The sequence below is a fragment of the Macrobrachium rosenbergii genome, chromosome 25, assembly GCF_040412425.1.
Source record: "Macrobrachium rosenbergii isolate ZJJX-2024 chromosome 25, ASM4041242v1, whole genome shotgun sequence".
Lineage (NCBI taxonomy): Eukaryota > Metazoa > Arthropoda > Malacostraca > Decapoda > Palaemonidae > Macrobrachium > Macrobrachium rosenbergii.
The window spans coordinates 9219089-9239908 of record NC_089765.1 but is presented as its reverse complement, the minus strand read 5'-3'; the positions used below and the strand labels follow the sequence as shown (position 1 = coordinate 9239908).

The 20820-nt window shown below is 37.5% G+C and overlaps 3 protein-coding genes across 5 annotated transcripts in view; all 3 read right to left on the bottom strand.

The window, feature by feature from the left end:
* LOC136852294 (uncharacterized) overlaps positions 1 to 20820 on the bottom strand; it is a 120492-nt gene that overhangs the window by 33034 nt on the left and 66638 nt on the right. The window lies entirely within an intron of this gene.
* LOC136852163 (uncharacterized) lies at positions 20 to 19832 on the bottom strand. Its single transcript, XM_067126604.1, has 3 exons — positions 19121 to 19832; positions 18611 to 18985; positions 20 to 99 (listed from the first exon to the last, which is right to left on the bottom strand). Exons 1-3 carry the CDS (start codon positions 19830 to 19832, stop codon positions 20 to 22), a joined length of 1167 nt encoding a protein of 388 aa, XP_066982705.1.
* Positions 19829 to 20596, bottom strand: LOC136852162 (uncharacterized). The gene is made up of 2 exons (XM_067126603.1): positions 20203 to 20596; positions 19829 to 20118 (listed from the first exon to the last, which is right to left on the bottom strand). The coding sequence occupies exons 1-2, from the start codon at positions 20594 to 20596 to the stop codon at positions 19829 to 19831; spliced, it is 684 nt and encodes a 227-aa protein (XP_066982704.1).

Sequence of the window (20820 nt, the reverse complement as noted above, 5' to 3'; positions counted from 1 at the left end):
CGGTTTTGTGAATATTAAATCACTCCTCATATCTGACACATAACACAACGGAAGCAGTTTCGAAGGCCATTAACTGGCGAACAGTCATGTCATCAACATCTACAGGCCAGAAATGTTCTTTACAGAACACAACAACACAGGCTTAGGCTCAATAAAAACTCGAAGAACAGAATGAGATCAATTGCACGCCCTCCAGGACCCAAGTTACGAAGTTTATACATAAGAACCTTATAGTTAATCAAGTCTGGGGTCACTTTCGTGTGAACAGCCCACAGTAGATTCTGTCCCCTTTTCCTGCCGAGAGCGACGAGATTCGCCGAACAGCAGAAGCACCAATACGCAGTCAATGTTTAGCCTCGCTGTCGAACTTCTCCAAGGTTCCAGAGGTCCTTATTCCGCACACCGCTGGAGTGTGGAACAGCCTCCCTACTGGGGATGTCGTGCAGTTGGAACTTCTTCAGAAGTTCAGGCGAAGATGCAATGCATTACTTCCTTAATACAGTTCTCGTACTTTTCATAATTTACTTACGTTGTTTCTGCACTCTTTGTGAATTTGTTAATTTATTTTTTCTTGTTTTTTATAAGTGATCTCTTCTTTTTGTATTTCCCATTACCTTCTCTTACTTCTTTCTAATGAACGCCATATTCTTTGGGGGCTTGAATTTCAAGTCAGTGGCCCTGTGGCGGGCTTGTTCTACATGAATAATAATAATAATAATAATAATAATAATAATAATAATAATAATAATAATAATAATAATAATAATTAGGTCTTTCTCCTCTAGATCGAGAACGGGATATGCTGTATACCAGGTCCACAATAATATTCATTGGTGAATTGTGTTGATTCAATAAAAACGCTACAAGAGCTTTCGAACCCTGTCCTGGACGTTGAACCTAGGACAGGGTTCGAAAGCTGAATATTATTGCGGACCTGATATAATCATAATAATAATAATAATAATAATAATAATAATAATAATGCCACTGAAGTTATTGTGAATACAGCCAGTTGCCTCTAAAATAGCATCATGCTTGTAGCCATATAAGCCTTGCAAGAGTGTCTTGACCTGCGAGTAACTACTTACTGTACGTGGCTATGTCTAAGGTATCATCTATAATGATGGCTACTTCTACCCAATCCGACTATTTTAAGAAACACTCTAATGAAGTTATTGGTTTCTGTTCAAGAATGGGGAGATTCATCCTGATATTTATGTCAGTTTGGTTTCAAAATCCGATTTCTCTCTCTCTCTCTCTCTCTCTCTCTCTCTCTCTCTCTCTCTCGTATCAGGAGTTATGTGCAATTCATATCTTTATTTTCATCAAAATGAGATGCAGTAGAATGGAACTTGGACCTAAGAGAGAGAGAGAAAGAGAGAGAGAGGGGGGGCGGGGGAGGGGAGCTAAAAACGGAAAGCTTTCTTCTCGAAAGCGGCAGTTTGTTTACTTGGTCAGAATTGATTGTAATTAAGGCATCCAACTTTCATTTGGTGTTCTCATGGAACAGTAGTCAACAAATCGTGCATGATTGTCTCATGAATTTCAATTTGTACTAGCAAAGGAATTTAAAAAAAAAAAAAAACTGTTTCGTCCCACCCCTCTATTCACTGTAAGAAATCTATAAAATACTCCATGTCAATTTCCATACGCCGTCCTTGGTGTATTTGGCCTTTCAAATATAGCTCATAGCCTAGTTTAAAGCAGTCGTAAGGGAGAGCAAGTAAAAAATTCGCCGATGTTTCTTCGGCACAATGGAGTTTTCTGTACAGCTTATAATCAAGGCCACCGAAAATAGATCTACCTTTCGGTGGTCTTGGTATAACGCTGTATGAGCCGCGACCCATGAAACTTTAACCACGGCCCGGTGGTGAAGCCTGTCCTGCATCGTTTCCAGGCGCACGATAATGGCTAACTTTTAACCTTAAATAAATTAAAAACTACTGAGGCTAGAGGGCTGCAACTTGGTATATTTGATGATTGGAGGGCGGATGATCAACATACCAATTTGCAGCCCCCTGGCCTCATTAGTGTCTAAGATCTGAGGGAGGTCAGAAAAAGTGCGGACGGACAGACAAAGCCGGCACAATAGTTTTCTTTTACAGAAAGCTAAAAAACATCGATGGTCCATGGAGTGGGGAAGCTTACCGAAAACAGTTGTGTTCAATCTTGTATAATTCCTCTCAGATGTCCTAGCTCCCAGTATCTGACGTGTCCAGGTTTTCTTCCGGAGTAACAGGCAGGTTCTCTCACTTGCAAGCATTTCAGAGTGACTGACCTCCTTCCTTGTCCATCAGTTGCAAATACTGTAATTCCTGTTTCCTTTTTACCGTACATCGCGTTCAAATAAGGGAAAGAGCCACAAAATGTGGTTATAGAATACTGTCATTCTATATATATATATATATATATATATATATATATATATATATATATATATATATATATATATATATATATACATATATATATATATATATATATATATATATATATATATATATATATATTATATAGTATATATATATATATATATATATATATATATATATATATATATATATATATATATATATATTATATACAGTATATATATATATATATATATATATATATATATATATATATATATATATATATATTAGTTTCATACTTCTTGCATATGGATCTAAGGCTTTGTAGTGATAAATGATAAGCATATTCAATAAATGCGAAGAAACTGAGAAATTAATAGGGCATTGTGAAGTTATTCAATTACAGATATATATGTATATGATATGTATATATATATATATATATATATATATATATATATATATATATATATATATATGTAAACTTTATCACATACACAATTGTCCTGTGCATTAGTAGAATTATTAAAAGGACTCATTCAAACTGAATAAATACTTTTTATTAGATATAGCCAGTTTGAATGAGGTCTTTTAATAATATATATATATATATATATATATAATATATATATATATATATATATATATATATATATATATATATTATATATATATATATTATATATATATATATATATATATATATATATATATATATATATATATATATATATATATATATATATATATATATATATATATATATATATATATATATATATATATATATATATATATATATATATATATATATATATATATATATATATATATATATATATATATATATATATATATATATATATGTATATATATATATATATATATATATATATATATATATATATTATATTTATAATTTCATATATATTTATGTAACTGTAATGCCCTGTTAACTTCTCGACTTCTTCTCACTTTTTGGATACGCTTTTCACTACAAAGCCTTAGATTCATATGCAAGAAATATGAAGTAAATTAGATCTAAAGCTTTTAAGTCACAAGTGTGTATCCAAAAAGTGTGAAGAATTCGAGAAGTTAAGAGGGCATTACAGCTATTACAATTGCTTACATATCTGGTAAAAAGTGAACAGTACATCCTCTATTTATATATATTCATATTTATATTTCATAACGCTTTGTGCTTTATAAGTTATATATGATGTAGCTTTTGAATCGAAAGTCTTATAACATTTCTTTTATTCAGTGTTAATTATTTGAAAAATTTAAATTTACCCTTTTCTCTAGATGTTTTGACAGCCAGTGAAAGATTATAAGGAAGCGAAAATTATCTTTTTTTGGGATGGTCAGAGAGCAAGGAAGATGATTAATTAAAAGTACTATTATTTAGATTCTGTCTATGATCGTCCAATGGAATGACTAAAAATTGTAGCATCCTCTTCTTCTACTTTTTACGATCTCACCAGTCCCACTGTATAGGCATTCGGGTCGTTTCAGCCATAAGCACGTTTACGTGCAAAATGGGCGCCGTGTTTAGTACCAGCCCCTTGGGGATGTACGTAAAACATGAAATAATAATGGTAAATACCATAAACATAACGGCAAATACCATAAACATAATGTCTTACATTGTTTTGGATGTTACAGCCTAAAATGACTTACAGGCCGAAACGACCAGGACCGCTGTATAGCAGGGTCGGCCGCTTGAGTCAACTTTCTCCATCTATTTCTGTTCCTTGCATCTTCTTCCTCATCACATCTGATTTGCTGACGCCCAACACTCCTCCTCCCCATCACTGGCATGTTCTTGGCTCTCTTGATTGGTTCCACCGCCTCTCTTCTTACTACATGGCCATAGTAGCATCCTCTGACAGTCGATAATCGAACACTTTATTGAAACCACCACTGACACTGTTTGGGAAGCCAGACAGTCACTGTGCTAAGAACAAAGTTTGCCGCGTGTATACTATTAAGTTTCTTTTTCATCTTTATCGCATGTTCTTGTGTATTCTGATTACTTTTGTGACAAGACCCTTCTACTAATGCCGGTCATTCTGTTGTCCAGCTTTACCTTTTGTGATTAGAAACTAATTATTTATCTGTGAAGACTCAACAGTGTCAGCCAGAGTAATCATCTCCAGTGAATTTTGAGTAAGGCAGTTCTATCATCAGGTTATCTTTTCTTTCACCGTCAAGTTACCTTTTCTGCCAGCGAAAAGTTGGTTTCTGTTGAGGAGTAGAGTATCAAAGTTGACAACAAGTCGGCAACAAGTTACTGCTACTTCTGTTCGCTAACTGCTGACGCACAGTCGTAACTTCTTCATGCGCGTACTCAGAAACCTCTTCGCCCGTAGGGAGGTAGTGCCGTCAGTGCACCTCATGCGGTGCGCTGTAGGCATTACTTAAGGTTCTTTGCAGCGTGCCTTCGGCCCCTAGCTGCAACCCCTTTCGTTCCTTTTGCTGTACCTCCGATCTTATTCTCTTTCTTCCATCTTACTTTCCACCCTCTCATAACAGTTGTTTCCTAGTGCAACTGCGAGGTTCTCCTCCTGTTACACCTTTCAAACTTCCTTTACTCTCAATTTCCCTTGCAGCGTTGAGTGACCTCATAGGTCCCAATGCTTGGCCTTTGGCCCAAATTTTATATTCCAGTTCCATTTCCAGGAACCTCATCGGCTTGAAGTTGACCGATTACTTATAGTTATTATACAGGATATACATATTGCAAGGATATGCGCATACTAGTGCGTACATATTGCACAGATGGGTGATTAATTTCTTATAAATATCCTCCACTTCAGTATTCAGTAAAAATGTGTGCTGTAAAACAAATGTTAAGAATAAAAAGATAAATATAAATGTGTTAGTTATAATCACCAAACCAGTTTTAGTTTTTGTAAAAGAAGACTATTGTGCCGGCTTTGTCTGTCCGTCCGCGCTTTTTCTGTCCGTCCTCAAATCTTAAAAACTACTGAGGCTAGAGGGCTGCAAATTGGTATGTTGATCATCCACCCTCCAATCATCAAACTTACCAAATTGCAGCCCCCTAGCCTCAGTAATTTTTTTATTTTATTTAAGGTTAAAGTTAGCCATAATGCTGCATCCGGCAACGATATAGGCCAGGGCCACCACCGGCCCGTGGTTAAAGTTTCATGGACCGCGCCTCATACAGCCTTATACCGAGACCACCGAAAGATATATCTATTTCGGTGGCCTTGATTGTACGCTGTACAGAAAACTCGATTGCGCCCGAATAAACTTCGGCGCATTTTTTACTCGTTTATTGTAACAAATATTTCAAGCCCTTTCAGATAACTGGCATATGCGATTCATTTGCCTAAAAGTTAGGAAGGAACTGTTATGAGCAAATTCAAGTCGTTTCAGCGAAAAAAGCCAGTCGGCGGAATGTCCTGCCTTTCTGAAAAAAAAGAAATTCCAAATAGTTCATTGCGGAATAAAGCAGTGTCTCTCAGAATTCATCCTCTCCTATGAAAAAGCAGTTATCAGCTTGCTTAAGTCAAGATCCCAAAACTACGCTACGCCAGGAAAGCGAAACCGTCAGTAATTTCATTCAAAGGCTGAAAAATCATTTCCATGATGGCAGCATTGATGTGATGGGGTTAACTAATCACCGTTCAATAATGTAACATTCCAGAAAAAAATAGGACAATCGATCAATGTTTTTGTGAAAAGAAAGAATCTCTTACGAGGGCTTGTTGTCGGAGAGTGAGTGTTTTGTCGAGGGAAAGTAGTTAATTGAAAATCTAGGAAAATGAAAATGCACTCGGACACCAAAAGGGGTTTTTCTGCGTCCTAAATGACTCAGCCGCGCTTTCTGGAAACGACGTAGGATTTTAAACATTAACGGCAATGAAATGAGAGAATTGGAAAAAAAAAACAAAACTATTGTATCTTCCATGTGTGTCTTGAGAAGTAGCATAGGGTATCAGATATGGTTGTCAGTGCGAAATACTCAGGGAGTTGCCGTTCCTTATTTTGGTTTTCATCGTTAGTGAAAATTCATTTATTTTAAGGTCAAAAAGGAATCATGTTCTGGAGGGCTTGAAGACGCATTTCCTCCCATTACGCCTCATACTGAAAAGTGGTAAGCATTTGGCGTAGATTTTCAGTTTGAAATGCCAACATAATGCCTCCTTACTGAGAGATAGATGTCATTACATGTCCATTTATTCTCTCCAGTTTTTTTTATTTTTTTTATTTTTACGTGTTCATTTATTCTGTACATTTGTTTTGTTACATCTTCCTTCAAAATTCCAGGCAATAACTCAGCAAAGCTCTTTCAGATCTGATTCATATAGCTGCGGGTATTAATAACGTGAGGAATACTTTCATTACGTGTCATATCAGCGATTTTTACATAATACACTTGGACCCTCAGTTAGGCTGTTTTAAATCAGTCAGGTTTGGGAATTCCTGCTTCAAAAGATCTCAATACATTTACCCTTGATGATGCTTAACACAGGAGACTTCTTAGTATAAGATGAGAGACTGTAGCCAATTTCCTTTCCATTGAGACGCAATCAGCCAGACAGGTGAGAGTCGGGGGCTGATGGTGACCAACAGGAAGTTGAGTTGAAATGAATTATTCGCAGAAATCGATGACTTCTCTTGCAGTGGGACTTTCTTCCTGTTTATCTTTATTTCAACGCCTCCAGATTCTTGGGTCAGCATTTCCTTGCCACTCACTGTCTTAGTGTCCTGTATCATTACAATTAGTAAGTAGACTAAGTATGCATTGGACCATTGTACTCACCTCTTCAGGATTACTAAGAAACGTTATACTCTTTCTCTCTCTCTCTCTCTCTCTCTCTCTCTCTCTCTCTCTCTCTCTCTCTCTCTCTTTAAACACTGTATATATATATATATATATATATATATATATATATATATATATATATATATATATATATATATATATAATATATATATATATATATCTTCTTCTTCTTCTTTTAACGTGCTTTTTTTCCATTTTTGTATGGGATAACTGATGCCTTTTGAAGGACTTTTGATTTGGGTTTGGGGTAGACCTGTGGTCTCGATCGGCTGCCCTGCCTGACATCGCTTAGACCCCGGTAGCGTATATTTCATGTATCATACCCGACCCAACGCCGTTTCTTCCCAGCAGCGAGAAGTTATTGCGCGGGTATGGCGAGAGTTCGAGACGTGTGTGAGATGTTTGTTGTTTTTTAGGTGTTGTAGTGGCTTTGTTTTGTGTGTGTATTTAGTCTGTAACACCCATTTGCTTTTAAGCAAACCTATCCGTTGATTACATATATAATCCAGGATGTCTACACGGATAGCAAAGTGTCTGCCTCTCTGATCAGTCGGCTGCGGATTTGAACCCGCGCCACAGACCTCTACGAAGTCCAAAGCTGCTGCTGTAACCGATTGAGCCATCGAGGCTATATCTATCTATATATATATATATATATATATATATATATATATATATATATATATATATATATATATATATATATATATATATATATTAATCTCAATGTAATTTGGCGGCTACTTGGAAATCTTAGCTTAATGATAAATAATGTTGCCAAGACCAGGAAGAACATTCTTTATTATACGAGCTTTGAGGTATAAAACCTCATCATCAGGCTGAAAAAAAACCGGCAGGATGAGAATCAATAAATTACAATAAAATGAATTGTCATAATAAATCTTCAGCAAAAATACTAACCAAATATGTAAAATGAACAAGTAAATACAAACTAAAAGGGTGAGACGTAAAATAACGAGAAATTAAAAGCGAACACAAACATAAAAATATGAAAATAAAAATAAGGTGAAATGTAAACAAACTACCACTCACAAAGTAAAATATTTAACGACCTAATTGAGCACCTACTCTGAAATTACACGATAGCTAGTTGAATACCAGACGAGTTGTTGTTCAATTCCGGCTTCATCTTTTAAGTCAGCGACTCTGAAATCAAAAGGTCCAGTCTGTTTGAACAAAAAGACAGTACCCGAAATTCCAGGTCAGTGAAAGGATGGTCTTATGCTAAAATGTGTTCTCTAATGGCAGAAAAGGGTGGTTTGGAAAGGGGAAACCTAGTTCTAATAGAAAGACCTCTGTGTTCCAAAATTCTGTGTCTGAACCAGCGGGAACTGGATCCCACGTATCGCAGACCACACTGCGAACAAGTGAACAAGTAAACGACACAGGAATTAAGGTCCACAGGCAGAGTAGGCTTCTCTCTCAAAAGTGATCTTATTGTAAAAGGATTACAGAAAACAAACCGGAAACTAATTTGAGGGAAACAATGCTTAAGTATTTCTTGTAACTTTTTTCTGACCATATAGCTACTATGACCAAGGTTTAATTTGTATAGTCTTCTCTATTTTTCTAATTATTGCTTTTTCTCTGCTAGTGCATCGGGCGAGTAACATTCCGATGTTATTCATCTTCGGGGGGAAATAGTCGAAATTCAGTAGCAGAGAAAAAGCAATAATTAGAAAAATAGAGAAGACTCTATACAAATTAAATGCAGCTGATGCAGCAGTTTCATTCAGTAATAATAATAATAATAATAATAATAATAATAATAATAATAATAATAATAATAATAAAATAATAATAATAATAATAATAATATAATAATTATTAATAATGTAATTATTATTATTATTATTATTATTATTATTATTATTTATTTTGTTTTATTTTATTTTTATTCTTTTGCAGAAAAAAATAACACTCGTATATAAAAATATATTTTGCTTTAATTATTCATAGGCATCCTCGCACCCCTTAGGAACCGGCTTCGCACCCCTGGTTAGGAACCACTGCTTTAAAGGAATATTGTTAACTGACAAAAGTAAAATTGTTGTATGTTGAAATGGTGCGCTGGTATATCGCATTATACAAAGAATATTATAATCAAAGTGTAAGTTCTGTAAAACTTTTTTTTTTTTATAATAGTTCTTTCAGAAATTCAATCTCAACTTTTTTTTCTACACCTGGTAAAAGTGAGTAAAATATTTCGATTTTTTTTTTTTTTTGAGGATTGAAATGTTTGCTCTTCAATGTGGTATTTGTATTGTGAGGATTTTAATCTTGATTCTGTTTTTTATTTTATCCCGTTTTGTAATGTTATGTTTGTGCCGCGTTTCAACAAGATGTAACCGCGCAATAAAATGTTATTCTGAACAGCTAATGTTTCCTGTTGTAGTGTTTAGGCTTTTTTATATGACATTTAAACAGTTCTGCTTTGTTAAGCCTGCTGTACATCCAGTGCTGTTGAAATCTTGAAGTATTGCAACAGCTTTCATTTGCACTCACTTAAAATACTGTGGGCCGAGAATATCACTTAAATGCTGTGGACCAAGAATATCACTTAAAATACCGTGGGCCAAGAATATCACTTAAACGCTGTGAGCCAAGAGTATCACTTAAAATACTGTGGGCCAAGAATGTCACTTTAACACTGTGGGCCAAGAGTATCACTTAAAATACTGTGGGCCAAGAATATCACTTGAATGCTGTGGACCAAGAATATCACTTAAATTACTGTGGGCCAAGAATATCACTTAAATGCTGTGGACCAAGAATATCACTGAAAATACTGTGGGCCAAGAATATCACTTAAACGCTGTGGACCAAGAATATCACTTAAAATACTGTGGGCCAAGAATATCACTTAAAATGCTGTGGGCCAAGAATATCACTTAAAATACTGTGGGCCAAGAATATCACTTGAACGCTGTGGACCAAGAGTATCACTTAAAATACTGTGGGCCAAGAATATCACTTAAACGCTTTGGGCCAAGAGTATCACTTAAAATACTGTGGGCCAAGAATATCACTTGAACGCTGTGGACCAAGAGTATCACTTAAAATACTGTGGGCCAAGAATATCACTTGAACGCTGTGGACCAAGAATATCACTGAAATTACTGTGGGCCAAGAATATCACTTAAACGCTGTGGACCAAGAATATCACTTAAAATACTGTGAGCCAAGAGTATCACTTGAACGCTGTGGACCAAGAACATCACTTAAAATACTGTGGGCCAAGAATATCACTTGAATGCTGTGGACCAAGAACATCACTTAAACGTTGTGGATCAAGAATATCACTTTAAATACTGTGGGACAAGAATATCACTTGAACGCTGTGGACCAAGAAATCATTGTTGTTCAAAATATCACTAAATACCGTGGGCCAGAATATCACTTGAACGCTGTGGACCGAGAATATCACTTAAAATACTGTAGGCCAAGAATATCACTTGAATGCTGTGGACCAAGAATATCACTTAAAATACTGTGGACCAAGAATATCACTTGAACGCTGTGGACCAAGAATATCACTTAAAATATTGTGGGCCCAGAGTATCATTTAAAATACTGTGGGCCAAGAATATCATGTAAACGATGTGGACCAAGAATATCATTGAAAATATTGTGGGCCAAGAATATCTATTAAACACTGTGGGCCAAGAGTATCACTTAAAATACTGTGGGCCAAGAGTATCACTTAAAATACTGTGGGCCAAGAATATCACTTAAATGCTGTGGGCCAAGAGTATCACTTAAATGCTGTGGGCCAAGAGTATCACATAAAATACTGTGGACTAAGAATATCACTTAAAATACTGTGGACCAAGAATATCACTTGAACGCTGTGGACCAAGAATATCACTTAAAATACTGCAAGCCAAAAATATCACTTGAACGCTGTGGACCAAAAATATCACTTAAAATACTGTGGGCCAAGGATATCACTTGAGCGCTGTGGACCAAGAATATCACTTAAAATACTGTGGGCCAAGAGTATCACTTAAAATACTGTGGGCCAAGAATATCACTTAAACGCTGTGGGCCAAGAGTATCATTAAAATACTGTGGGCCAAGAATATCACTTAAACACTGTGGACCAAGAATATTACTTAAAATACTGTGGGCCAAGAATATCACTTGAACGCTGTGGACCAAGGATATCACTTAAAATACTGCGGGCCAAGAATATCACTTAAATGCTGTGGACCAAAAATATCACTTAAAATACTGTGGGCCAAGAATATCACTTGAATGCTGTGGACCAAGAATATCAGTTATAATACTGTGGGCCCAGAGTATTACTTAAAATACTGTGGCCCAAGAATATCACTTAAACGCTGTGGACCGAGAGTATCACTGAAAATATTGTGGGCCAAGAATATCACTTAAACGCTGTGGGCCAAGAGTATCACTTAAAATACTGTGGGCCAAGAATATCACTTAAAATACTGTGGGCCAAGAATATCACTTAAACGCTGTGGGCCAAGAATATCACTTAAAATACTGTGGGCCAAGAATATCACTTAAATGCTGTGGGCCAAGAGTATTACTTAAAGTACTGTGGGCCAAGAATATCACTTAAAATACTGTGGGCCAGGAATACCACTCAAACGCTGTGGGCCAAGAGTATCACTTAAAATACTGTGGGCCAAGAATATCACTTAAACGCTGTGGACCAAGAGTATCACTTAAAATACTGTGGGCCAAGAATATCACTCAAATGCTGTGGACCAAGAGTATCATTTAAAATACTGTGGGCCAAGAATATCACTTAAACGCTGTTGGCTAAGAGTATCATTTAAAATACTGTGGGCCAAGAATATCGCTTAAACGCTGTGGGCCAAGAATATCACTTAAAATACTGTGGGCCAAGAATATCACTTAAAATACTGTGGGCCAAGAATATCGCTTAAATGCTGTGGGCCAAGAATATCACTTAAAATACTGTGGGCCAAGAATATTTCTGACTCGACACGGCTGAGTAGTTTATAATCTTATTCGGTTATTCGTAATCTTTTCACGTCTTTCATTTCGCTCCTGTCTCGTTATTGAAATAAATGAAGTCGGATAAAAAATAAGGTATTTTTAAAGCAAATAAACTGAAAAACTACTGCCATAATCCAACACAGGTTCTGTTGAGTTGGATTTTAGTGAAAAGATTTAAAAAGGGACATCAGACAATGAGCAGGCTGGGATAATTATATTGATATATATATATATATATATATATATATATATATATATATATATATATATATAAAACACGTGTGTGTTTGTGTGTGAATGTATGCGTACAGATATTTGCTTTTCCCTTTGCGGGGATATCCGGTCCTCCCCAAATATTTTGCGATGTGGTTACAACCCACCCCAGCCAGCTAAGTTTTAAAAATAAGTGCCCTAATAAGTGAAAAATTATTAGTTCAAGTAGTTATGTGCCAAATTCGTGAGGTGTTCTTTAAAAAAAGAGGAATGAGTGACAGACAAAAAGAATGACTCAAGAGCAAGCGATCCACGCATTATCACAAGGCAGAGGAGGGGCTGCTGTGCTGTCAGTCAGTTTCTGACTTGGAGGCAGAGCGACGAGTTTCACGAGAAGTATATAATCTCTTCTCCAGCAACATTCAAGGCCATGAACTCAGCAACATGGGAGATTTCGCAGCTCAGGGCATCGGGTTCCTAAGGTTAGTGATTTATTAGAGGTTGTCTGAGGGCAACAACACGGCTTTTTTTTTTTTTATCAAGACTTGGTCGCTTTCTTTCTTAGATCTTTCAGCATAAGGAATGCGCGGGGCCTCTTGTCAGTGTTATGGAAACGCATTTTAATTGTGATTTTGCGTTCATGAATAGGCTAATGTCCTGACTGGGTTAGACATTGATTTCTTGGTGCCTTGCTTTTTAAGCTTCATAGTTTTGATATCTTCAGTAGTTTGAAAAATTTTTTTAACAGAACTGGTATTCTCCACAGCGAAGAGAGGTCCTTACGATGTCAAGTGGCTCATGAAATACGAAAAAGGTCGAAAAATCTAAAACATATCCTAAACATTATATCCTAAGTCCTACAAAAAGTGGAGTTCTTATTTTCTTCTGCCAGAGAGTTCAAATGAATACAAGCTTCCATAAGACGGCTAGACAGTCCCAAAATTCCTTTCAGCTGAAAACCAAAATTCTTGGGAAGGCTCTTAACAACCTCTACAATGAAAAACCAGATCGAGTGTGGCGCCATCTGAACCGACACGTGCATTTTTTACAGGTTCAATATTACTTTAGCTTTCAGCCAGTCTTGATGTGCCTGTATCATAAAAATTCCTTGCGCTGCACCTGGCATTAATCCAAGTAGCGGAAAGCGGTGCGTTTCTCTTTTTTTTTTTTTTTTTTGCGGATGAACTGAGCAGAAGCAGAGGCTATCATCAGCGGATCACTTACTGCGTACAAGTTGCGAGGTTTTATCTTGTCCTAGGGGATGCAACAATAGGGTAGGTCATGAAATTGCACGTCAAATAGTGGAAGATGTCAGAGCCAGACACATTAATAAGCCGCGGAAGAATTGCAATTTTGGCTGGATATTTGCTGCCCTCCGCTAGCACAGCGTAGGAGGAGGTGGAAGGCCGTTGGCAAGCACAGACGCCTTGCCTCCTCATGCACACAGGCAGGCGTTCCTATGGCTGAGATCATGGTACTCCTCGCATCTCAAGCACAATAGAGCGGGGAGACCGATAAGAACGGGGAGTGAAATTCCTTCCTAAGTGCCACGTTGCCATGCAACGCAGTCAAATTTGCCCTCGGGCAGCATGGAAATTATGCAACTGGTCCTCCTCCTGGGACCTCGTGCAGGTCATTGCACCATAATTAGTATGACCTGTGAGGATTTCATCATTCCCCTTTTTTCGGTTTGATGTGTGTGTGTGTGTGTGTGTGTGCATGTGAGTATTTTTTGTATATATACGTGTGCATGTCGCTGTATGTATATAAATATGCAAGCCTCTTGCGTATGCTTGAATACTTGCGCCACCTTTTCCCAAACTCCAAAAGTTTTAGAACTCCAAAAAGTTGTAGAACTTTTGGAGTTCTAAAAGTTATTATAACTGTTGTAGAAATTTATCGAGTGTGTAAACATTTGCAGTGCTGTGCATTAGCTCTACATGCCAAGCACAACCCTAATAAGAAACTCAGGAAGCAGCTGAATAGGGATCAAATTTTGTAAGAGTTATTTGCTCGAGTTTTATTTTATATCCTCGCTTGGTGCAGAGCTCATACGGAACAAGTACTGAACCATACCTTGCAATTTATGATAGTTTTAATGGTCTTTTTTTTATTTTCTTGAAGAAACTGAGAGAGGTTACTGATCCTTTTTCAAGTGTAGGACAGTGAGATCAAGATCAGCCTGGAATTTGTTGTGATATCCTTGTTGTCAAGTCCTGAAGCCATCCTGCTGATCCAAGGAACTGTTCGGGAAAGGATTTTTCACTGAAGGGCGGAAGGTGATTGTGAACGCCATGGCATCTTCAGTCATTTTGCCTTCAGCCCAACGTAAGGGGATAGGCACGTGCCGTCAGTGCGCCTCATGCGGTGCACTGTACGTATTAGCCTTCACGAGGTTCCTTGCAACGTCCCTTCGGCGCCCCTAGCTACAACCTCTTTCATTCCTTTTATTGCACCTCCGTTCATATTCTCTTTCTTCCATCTGACTTTCCAACCTCTCCAACAGTTGCTTCATGGTGTTACACCTTTCAAACCTTCTTGCTGTCAATTTCCGTTTCAGCGCTGAACGATCTCGTAGGTCCCAGCGCATGGTCTTTTGGCCTAAGTTCTATATTCTATTCTGTTCTATTCCATGACGCATGAAAGACCAGTTCTGAATTGACTACGCTAGATTTTTTCCTTTGGTTAGTTGAAAACGTCAATTCTCTCGATTGCCCTTGAAAAAATAGGAAGATACTCGATTGCCCTTGAAAAAATAGGAAGATAAACCTACTTCATGGAAAGTCATTGCAACACAAAGAGACTAAGTTTTGGGGTTGGTGTGGCTGGACTTAGTCCATTTTGAAAGTGTTTTTGAACTTTTTGAAGGTTTTTAATAACAAAAATGCTGCTAAAAAGTAACTTTATCTCGCTCGTTCCTTTGAACTGCTGATTCCTATCATATCCAGACGCTGTGCTTATGTTCTCTACTGTGTCAATGAGATGGCTTTTACCGCACTGTACATTCTAATTGCTAACCGTAGCTGTAGAGCTTTTTATCCCTGTTTATAGGATTAGGTAATACAGCCGATATTTTCCAAATTTAAAGAAACATCGTTTCATCGGTTAACAACTTACGAAAATAATAATAATAATAATAATAATAATAATAATAATAATAATATGAACATCGCTTCGGTCCGGTCCCTGTGTCACTGAAAACGCGTATCGTACCGGTCGAGGCGGCCGTTCGAACTCAGTTACCTCTGATTGTAGAGCGCGCGATGCCTCGATTATCGGGGCGTAACTAACTTAAGGTGGATCTGCGCAGCTCGTGATCACTTTCGGCGGAATCACCAGAATTACCAGTGATTGCGCAGAATGGAATGGTCGACGGCGTGATGAGGTTCGGGATATATGGCGCAGTAAGTCAGCCTCTCGCCTTGTGATTTAGTCAAATTAAACGTACAGCGACTCAGGTATTTCGGAAATGGGGTCAATGTCGATCTCCAAAAATAGCACCGATTTTACTCGGCCGCCTCGGCGTTGGCTGCAGTCTCGGCAGCGGGCGGGGGCTAAGGGACCCGTTTTCTTTGATTTATTTTATGTTTATTTCTTCATTTCTGTTTATCTGGGAGGACAGTTTTGGAAGTGATTCGTGCTGCCAGTGGTAACTTTGAACATTTATCAAGGGACCTGTTTTTTATTTATTTTTTTTTTTAATATTTCTATTTATTTAGGGGACAGTTTGGGAAGAGATTCATACTACCAATGTTATCTATGAACATTTCATCAAGGGACCTGTTTTTTATTTATTTTTTTAATATTTCTATTTATTTAGGGGACAGTTTTGAAGAGATTCATACTACCAATGTTAACTATGAAAATTTTATCAAGGGACCTTTTTTTTTTTTTTTTTTTTAATATTTCTGTTTATTTAGGGGACAGTTTTGGAAGAGATTCATACTACCAATGTTATCTATGAAAATTTTATCAAGGAACCTTTTATTTATTTTTTTTTTTTTAATATTTCTATTTATTTAGGGGACAGTTTTTGAAGAGATTCATACTACCAATGTTATCTATGAAAATTTTATCAAGGAACCTTTTTTTTTTTTATTTTTTTAATATTTCTATTTATTTAGGGAAGTTTTTAAAGAGATTTACTACCAATGTTATCTGAAAATTTTATCAAGGAACCTTTATTTATTTATTTTTTTTAATATTTCTATTTATTTAGGGGACAGTTTTGGAAGAGATTCATACTACCAATGTTATCTATGAGAAATTTTATCAAGGAACCTTTTTTTTTTTTTTTTTAATATTTCTATTTATTTGGGGACAGTTTTGAAGAGATTCATACTTATTTGAAAATTTATTTTATTTATTTATTTTTTTTATTTCTATTTATTTAGGGACAGTTTTTGAAGAGATTCATACTACCAATGTTATCTATGAAAATTTTATCAAGGAACCTTTATTTTTTTTTATTTTTTTTTAATATTTCTATTTATCTAGAGGACAGTTTTGGAACTGTTTCGTACCACCAATATTAACTATTTATTTTAGTTATTTATTTTCTAGTATCTCTCTTTATTTAGGGGACAGTTTTGGAAGTGATTCATATACTACCAAGTTCCCCTCTGGGTGAGCGGGTTCCGTTCTCAGCTACCACTCTGTTGGTCGCGAGTTCGACTCTCCGACCGGCCAGTGAAGAACAAGAGGAATTTGTTTCTGGTGATAGAAATTCATTTCTCGCTATAATGTGGTTCGGATTCCACAATAAGCTGTAGGTCCCGTTGCTAGGCAACCAATTGGTTCTTAGCCACGTAAAAATAAATCTAATCCTTCGGGCCAGCCCTAGGAGAGCTGTTAATCAGCTCAGTGGTCTGGTTAAACTAAGATATATTTAACTTTTTTTATATACTACCAATGTTAACTATGAAAATTTTATCAAGTAACCCTTTTTTTATTTTTTTTTTAATATTTCTATTTATTTAAGGGACAGTTTTGGAAGTGATTCATACTACCCGTGTTAACTATTTTATTTATTTATTTATTTTTTAGTATCTCTATTTATTTAGGGGACAGTTTTGAAAGTTATTCATACTACCAGTGTTAACTATTTATTTATTTAGGGGACAGTTTTGAAAGTTATTCATGCTACCAATGTTAACTATTTATTTATTTAGGGGACAGTTTTGAAAGTGATTCAAACTACCAGTGTTAACTATTTGTTTTTATTTATTTATTTTTAGTATCTATTTATTTAGGAGACAGTTTTGAAAGTGATTCATACTACCAATGTTAACTATTTTTTCACTTATTTATTTTTTAGTGTCTCTGTTTATTTAGGGGACAGTTTTGAAAGTGATTCATAAACCAGTGTTAACTATTTTTTTCATTTATTTATTTTTTAGTATCTCTATTTATTTAGGGGACAGTTTTGAAAGTGATTCATACTACCAGTGTTAACTATGAACGTTTTATCAAGCGACTTGTTACTTTATTTATTTTTTTTAATATTTCTATTGATCTAGAGGAAAGTTTTGGAACTTATTCAAACAATCAGTATTAACAAAGTCGTAATCAAAATTTTTGTAGTCAATCTGAAATCGCCTTCCCTGGGTAATCCCCATTACATAAGCGTTGCTTATCCCCCCAAAAAAGATAAACAAATAAATAAGTGAAAACAGAAACACGAACGCGGCGACGTGATAAAGCTGTCGGGAGTCAGTTACCTTGCCTGGGGCGGCCATGCAGATAAATCACGCCCTTAAGAAAAGCCCTACTTAATTTTCGCCCATTCTTGACGAGGCTTAACAGGAAGATCAAGCATGCCCCAAAATCATTAGGGCACCTAATGCCCCTGGGGAAGGGGCACAGGTGCGCAGCCACGCTGAAATGTAACCCTCTGACCACTGAGTTATAGCGTTGCGTCGCTTCTAGAAGCCTCCGTTACATTTCGCATGATGTCTGCTACAAGGACTTTGTTGCATTTTGAAAATGATGGCACATTCCATATCACAATTGCAGTATGGAATGTGTCATAGTTTTCAAAATATGTAATGTAGAGTGTGCCATAGTCTGCGTTATTTGTAATATGGAATGTGCCATACTTTGCAGTATTTGTAATTTTCTCTCTCACATCCTCCTACCCTTTTCAAGCACCTATGTGAATCTCATTTCGACTTGAGTGTTCAAAGCAAATGAAAGAAGCCCTTTGAACCTCTACCTGCTTCTGTGGCTTCTTCTACCCCAGTCAAAAAACTCATAATTATAACCTCTACCTCTTCTGTGACTTCTGCCCCCGTCAAAGACCTCATATAACCTCTACCTGCTTCTGTGGCTTCTTCTACCCCAGTCAAAGAGCTCATAAAACCTCTACCTGCTTCTGTGGCTTCTTCTGCCCCAGTCAAAGAACTCATATAACCTCTACCTGCTTCTGTGGCTTCTTCTGCCCCAGTCAAAGAACTCGTATAACCTCTACCTGCTTCTGTGGCTGCTTCTGCCCCAGTCAAAGAACTCATATAACCTCTACCTGCTTCTGTGGCTGCTTCTGCCCCAGTCAAAGAACTCGTATAACCTCTACCTGCTTCTGTGGCTTCTTCTGCCCAGTCAAAGAACTCATATAACCTCTACCTGCTTCTGTGGCTGCTTCTGCCCCAGTCAAAGAACTCGTATAACCTCTACCCTGCTTCTGTGGCTTCTTCTGCCCCAGTCAAAGAACTCATATAACCTCTACCTGCTTCTGTGGCTGCTTCTGCCCCAGTCAAAGAACTCGTATAACCTCTACCTGCTTCTGTGGCTTCTTCTGCCCCAGTCAAAGAACTCATATAACCTCTACCTGCTTCTGTGGCTGCTTCTGCCCCAGTCAAAGAACTCATATAACCTCTACCTGCTTCTGTGGCTTCTTCTACCCCAGTCAAAGAACTCATATAACCTCTACCTGCTTCTGTGGCTTCTTCTGTCCCAGTCAAAGAACTCATATAACCTCTACCTGCTTCTGTGGCTGCTTCTGCCCCAGTCAAAGAACTCATATAACCTCTACCTGCTTCTGTGGCTTCTTCTACCCCAGTCAAAGAACTCATGTAACCTCTACCTGCTTCTGTGGCTTCTTCTGCCCCAGTCAAAGGACTCATATAACCTCTACCTGCTTCTGTGGCTTCTTCTGCCCCAGTCAAAGAACTCATATAACCTCTACCTGCTTCTGTGGCTGTACCTTCTGTGGCCTCTGCCCCAGTCAAAGAACTCATATAACCTCTACCTGCTTCTGTGACTTCTTCTGCCCCAGTCAAAGAACTCATATAACCTCTACCTGCTTCTGTGGCTGCTTCTGCAGTCAAAGAACTCATATAACCTCTACCTGCTTCTGTGGCTTCTTCTGCCCCAGTCAAAGAACTCATATAACCTCTACCTGCTTCTGTGGCTTCTTCTGCCCCAGTCAAAGAACTCATATAACCTCTCTACCTGCTTCTGTGGCTTCTTCTGCCCCAGTCAAAGAACTCGTATAACCTCTACCTGCTTCTGTGGCTTCTTCTGCCCCAGTCAAAGAACTCGTATAACCTCTACCTGCTTCTGTGGCTTCTTCTGCCCCAGTCAAAGAACTCATATAACCTCTACCTGCTTCTGTGGCTTCTTCTGCCCCAGTCAAAGGACTCATATAACCTCTACCTGCTTCTGTGGCTTCTTCTGCCCCAGTCAAAGAACTCATATAACCTCTACCTGCTTCTGTGGCTTCTTCTGCCCCAGTCAAAGAACTCATATAACCTCTACCTGCTTCTGTGGCTTATTCTGCCCCCGTCAAAGAACTCAAATAACCTCTACCTGCTTCTGTGGCTTCTTCTACCCCAGTTAAAGAACTCATATAACCTCTGCCTGCGTCTGTGACTTCTTCTACCCCAGTCAAAGAGCTCATATAACCTCTACCTGCTTCTGTGGCTTCTTCTACCCCAGTCAAAGAACTCATATAACCTCTGCCTGCTTCTGTGACTTCTACCCCAGTCAAAGAACTCATATAACCTCTGCCTGCTTCATTGGCTTCTTCTATGCCAGTCAAAGAATTCATTGAACCTCTGCCTGCTTCATTGGCTTCTTCTACCCCAGTCGAAGAACCCATATAACCTCTGCCTGCTTCATTGGCTTCTTCTACCCCAGTCAAAGAACTCATATAACCTCTGCCTGCTTCATTGGCTTCTTCTACGCCAGTCAAAAAACTCATTTAACCTCTGCCTGCTTCATTGGCTTCTTCTACCCCAGTCGAAGAACTCATATAACCTCTGCCTGCTTCATTGGCTTCTTCTACCCCAGTCAAAGAACTCATGTAACCTCTACCTGCTTCTGTGGCTTCTTCTGCCCCAGTCAAAGAACTCATATAACCTCTACCTGCTTCATTGGTTTCTGCTACCCCAGTCGAAGAACTCATATAACCTCTACCTGCTTCTG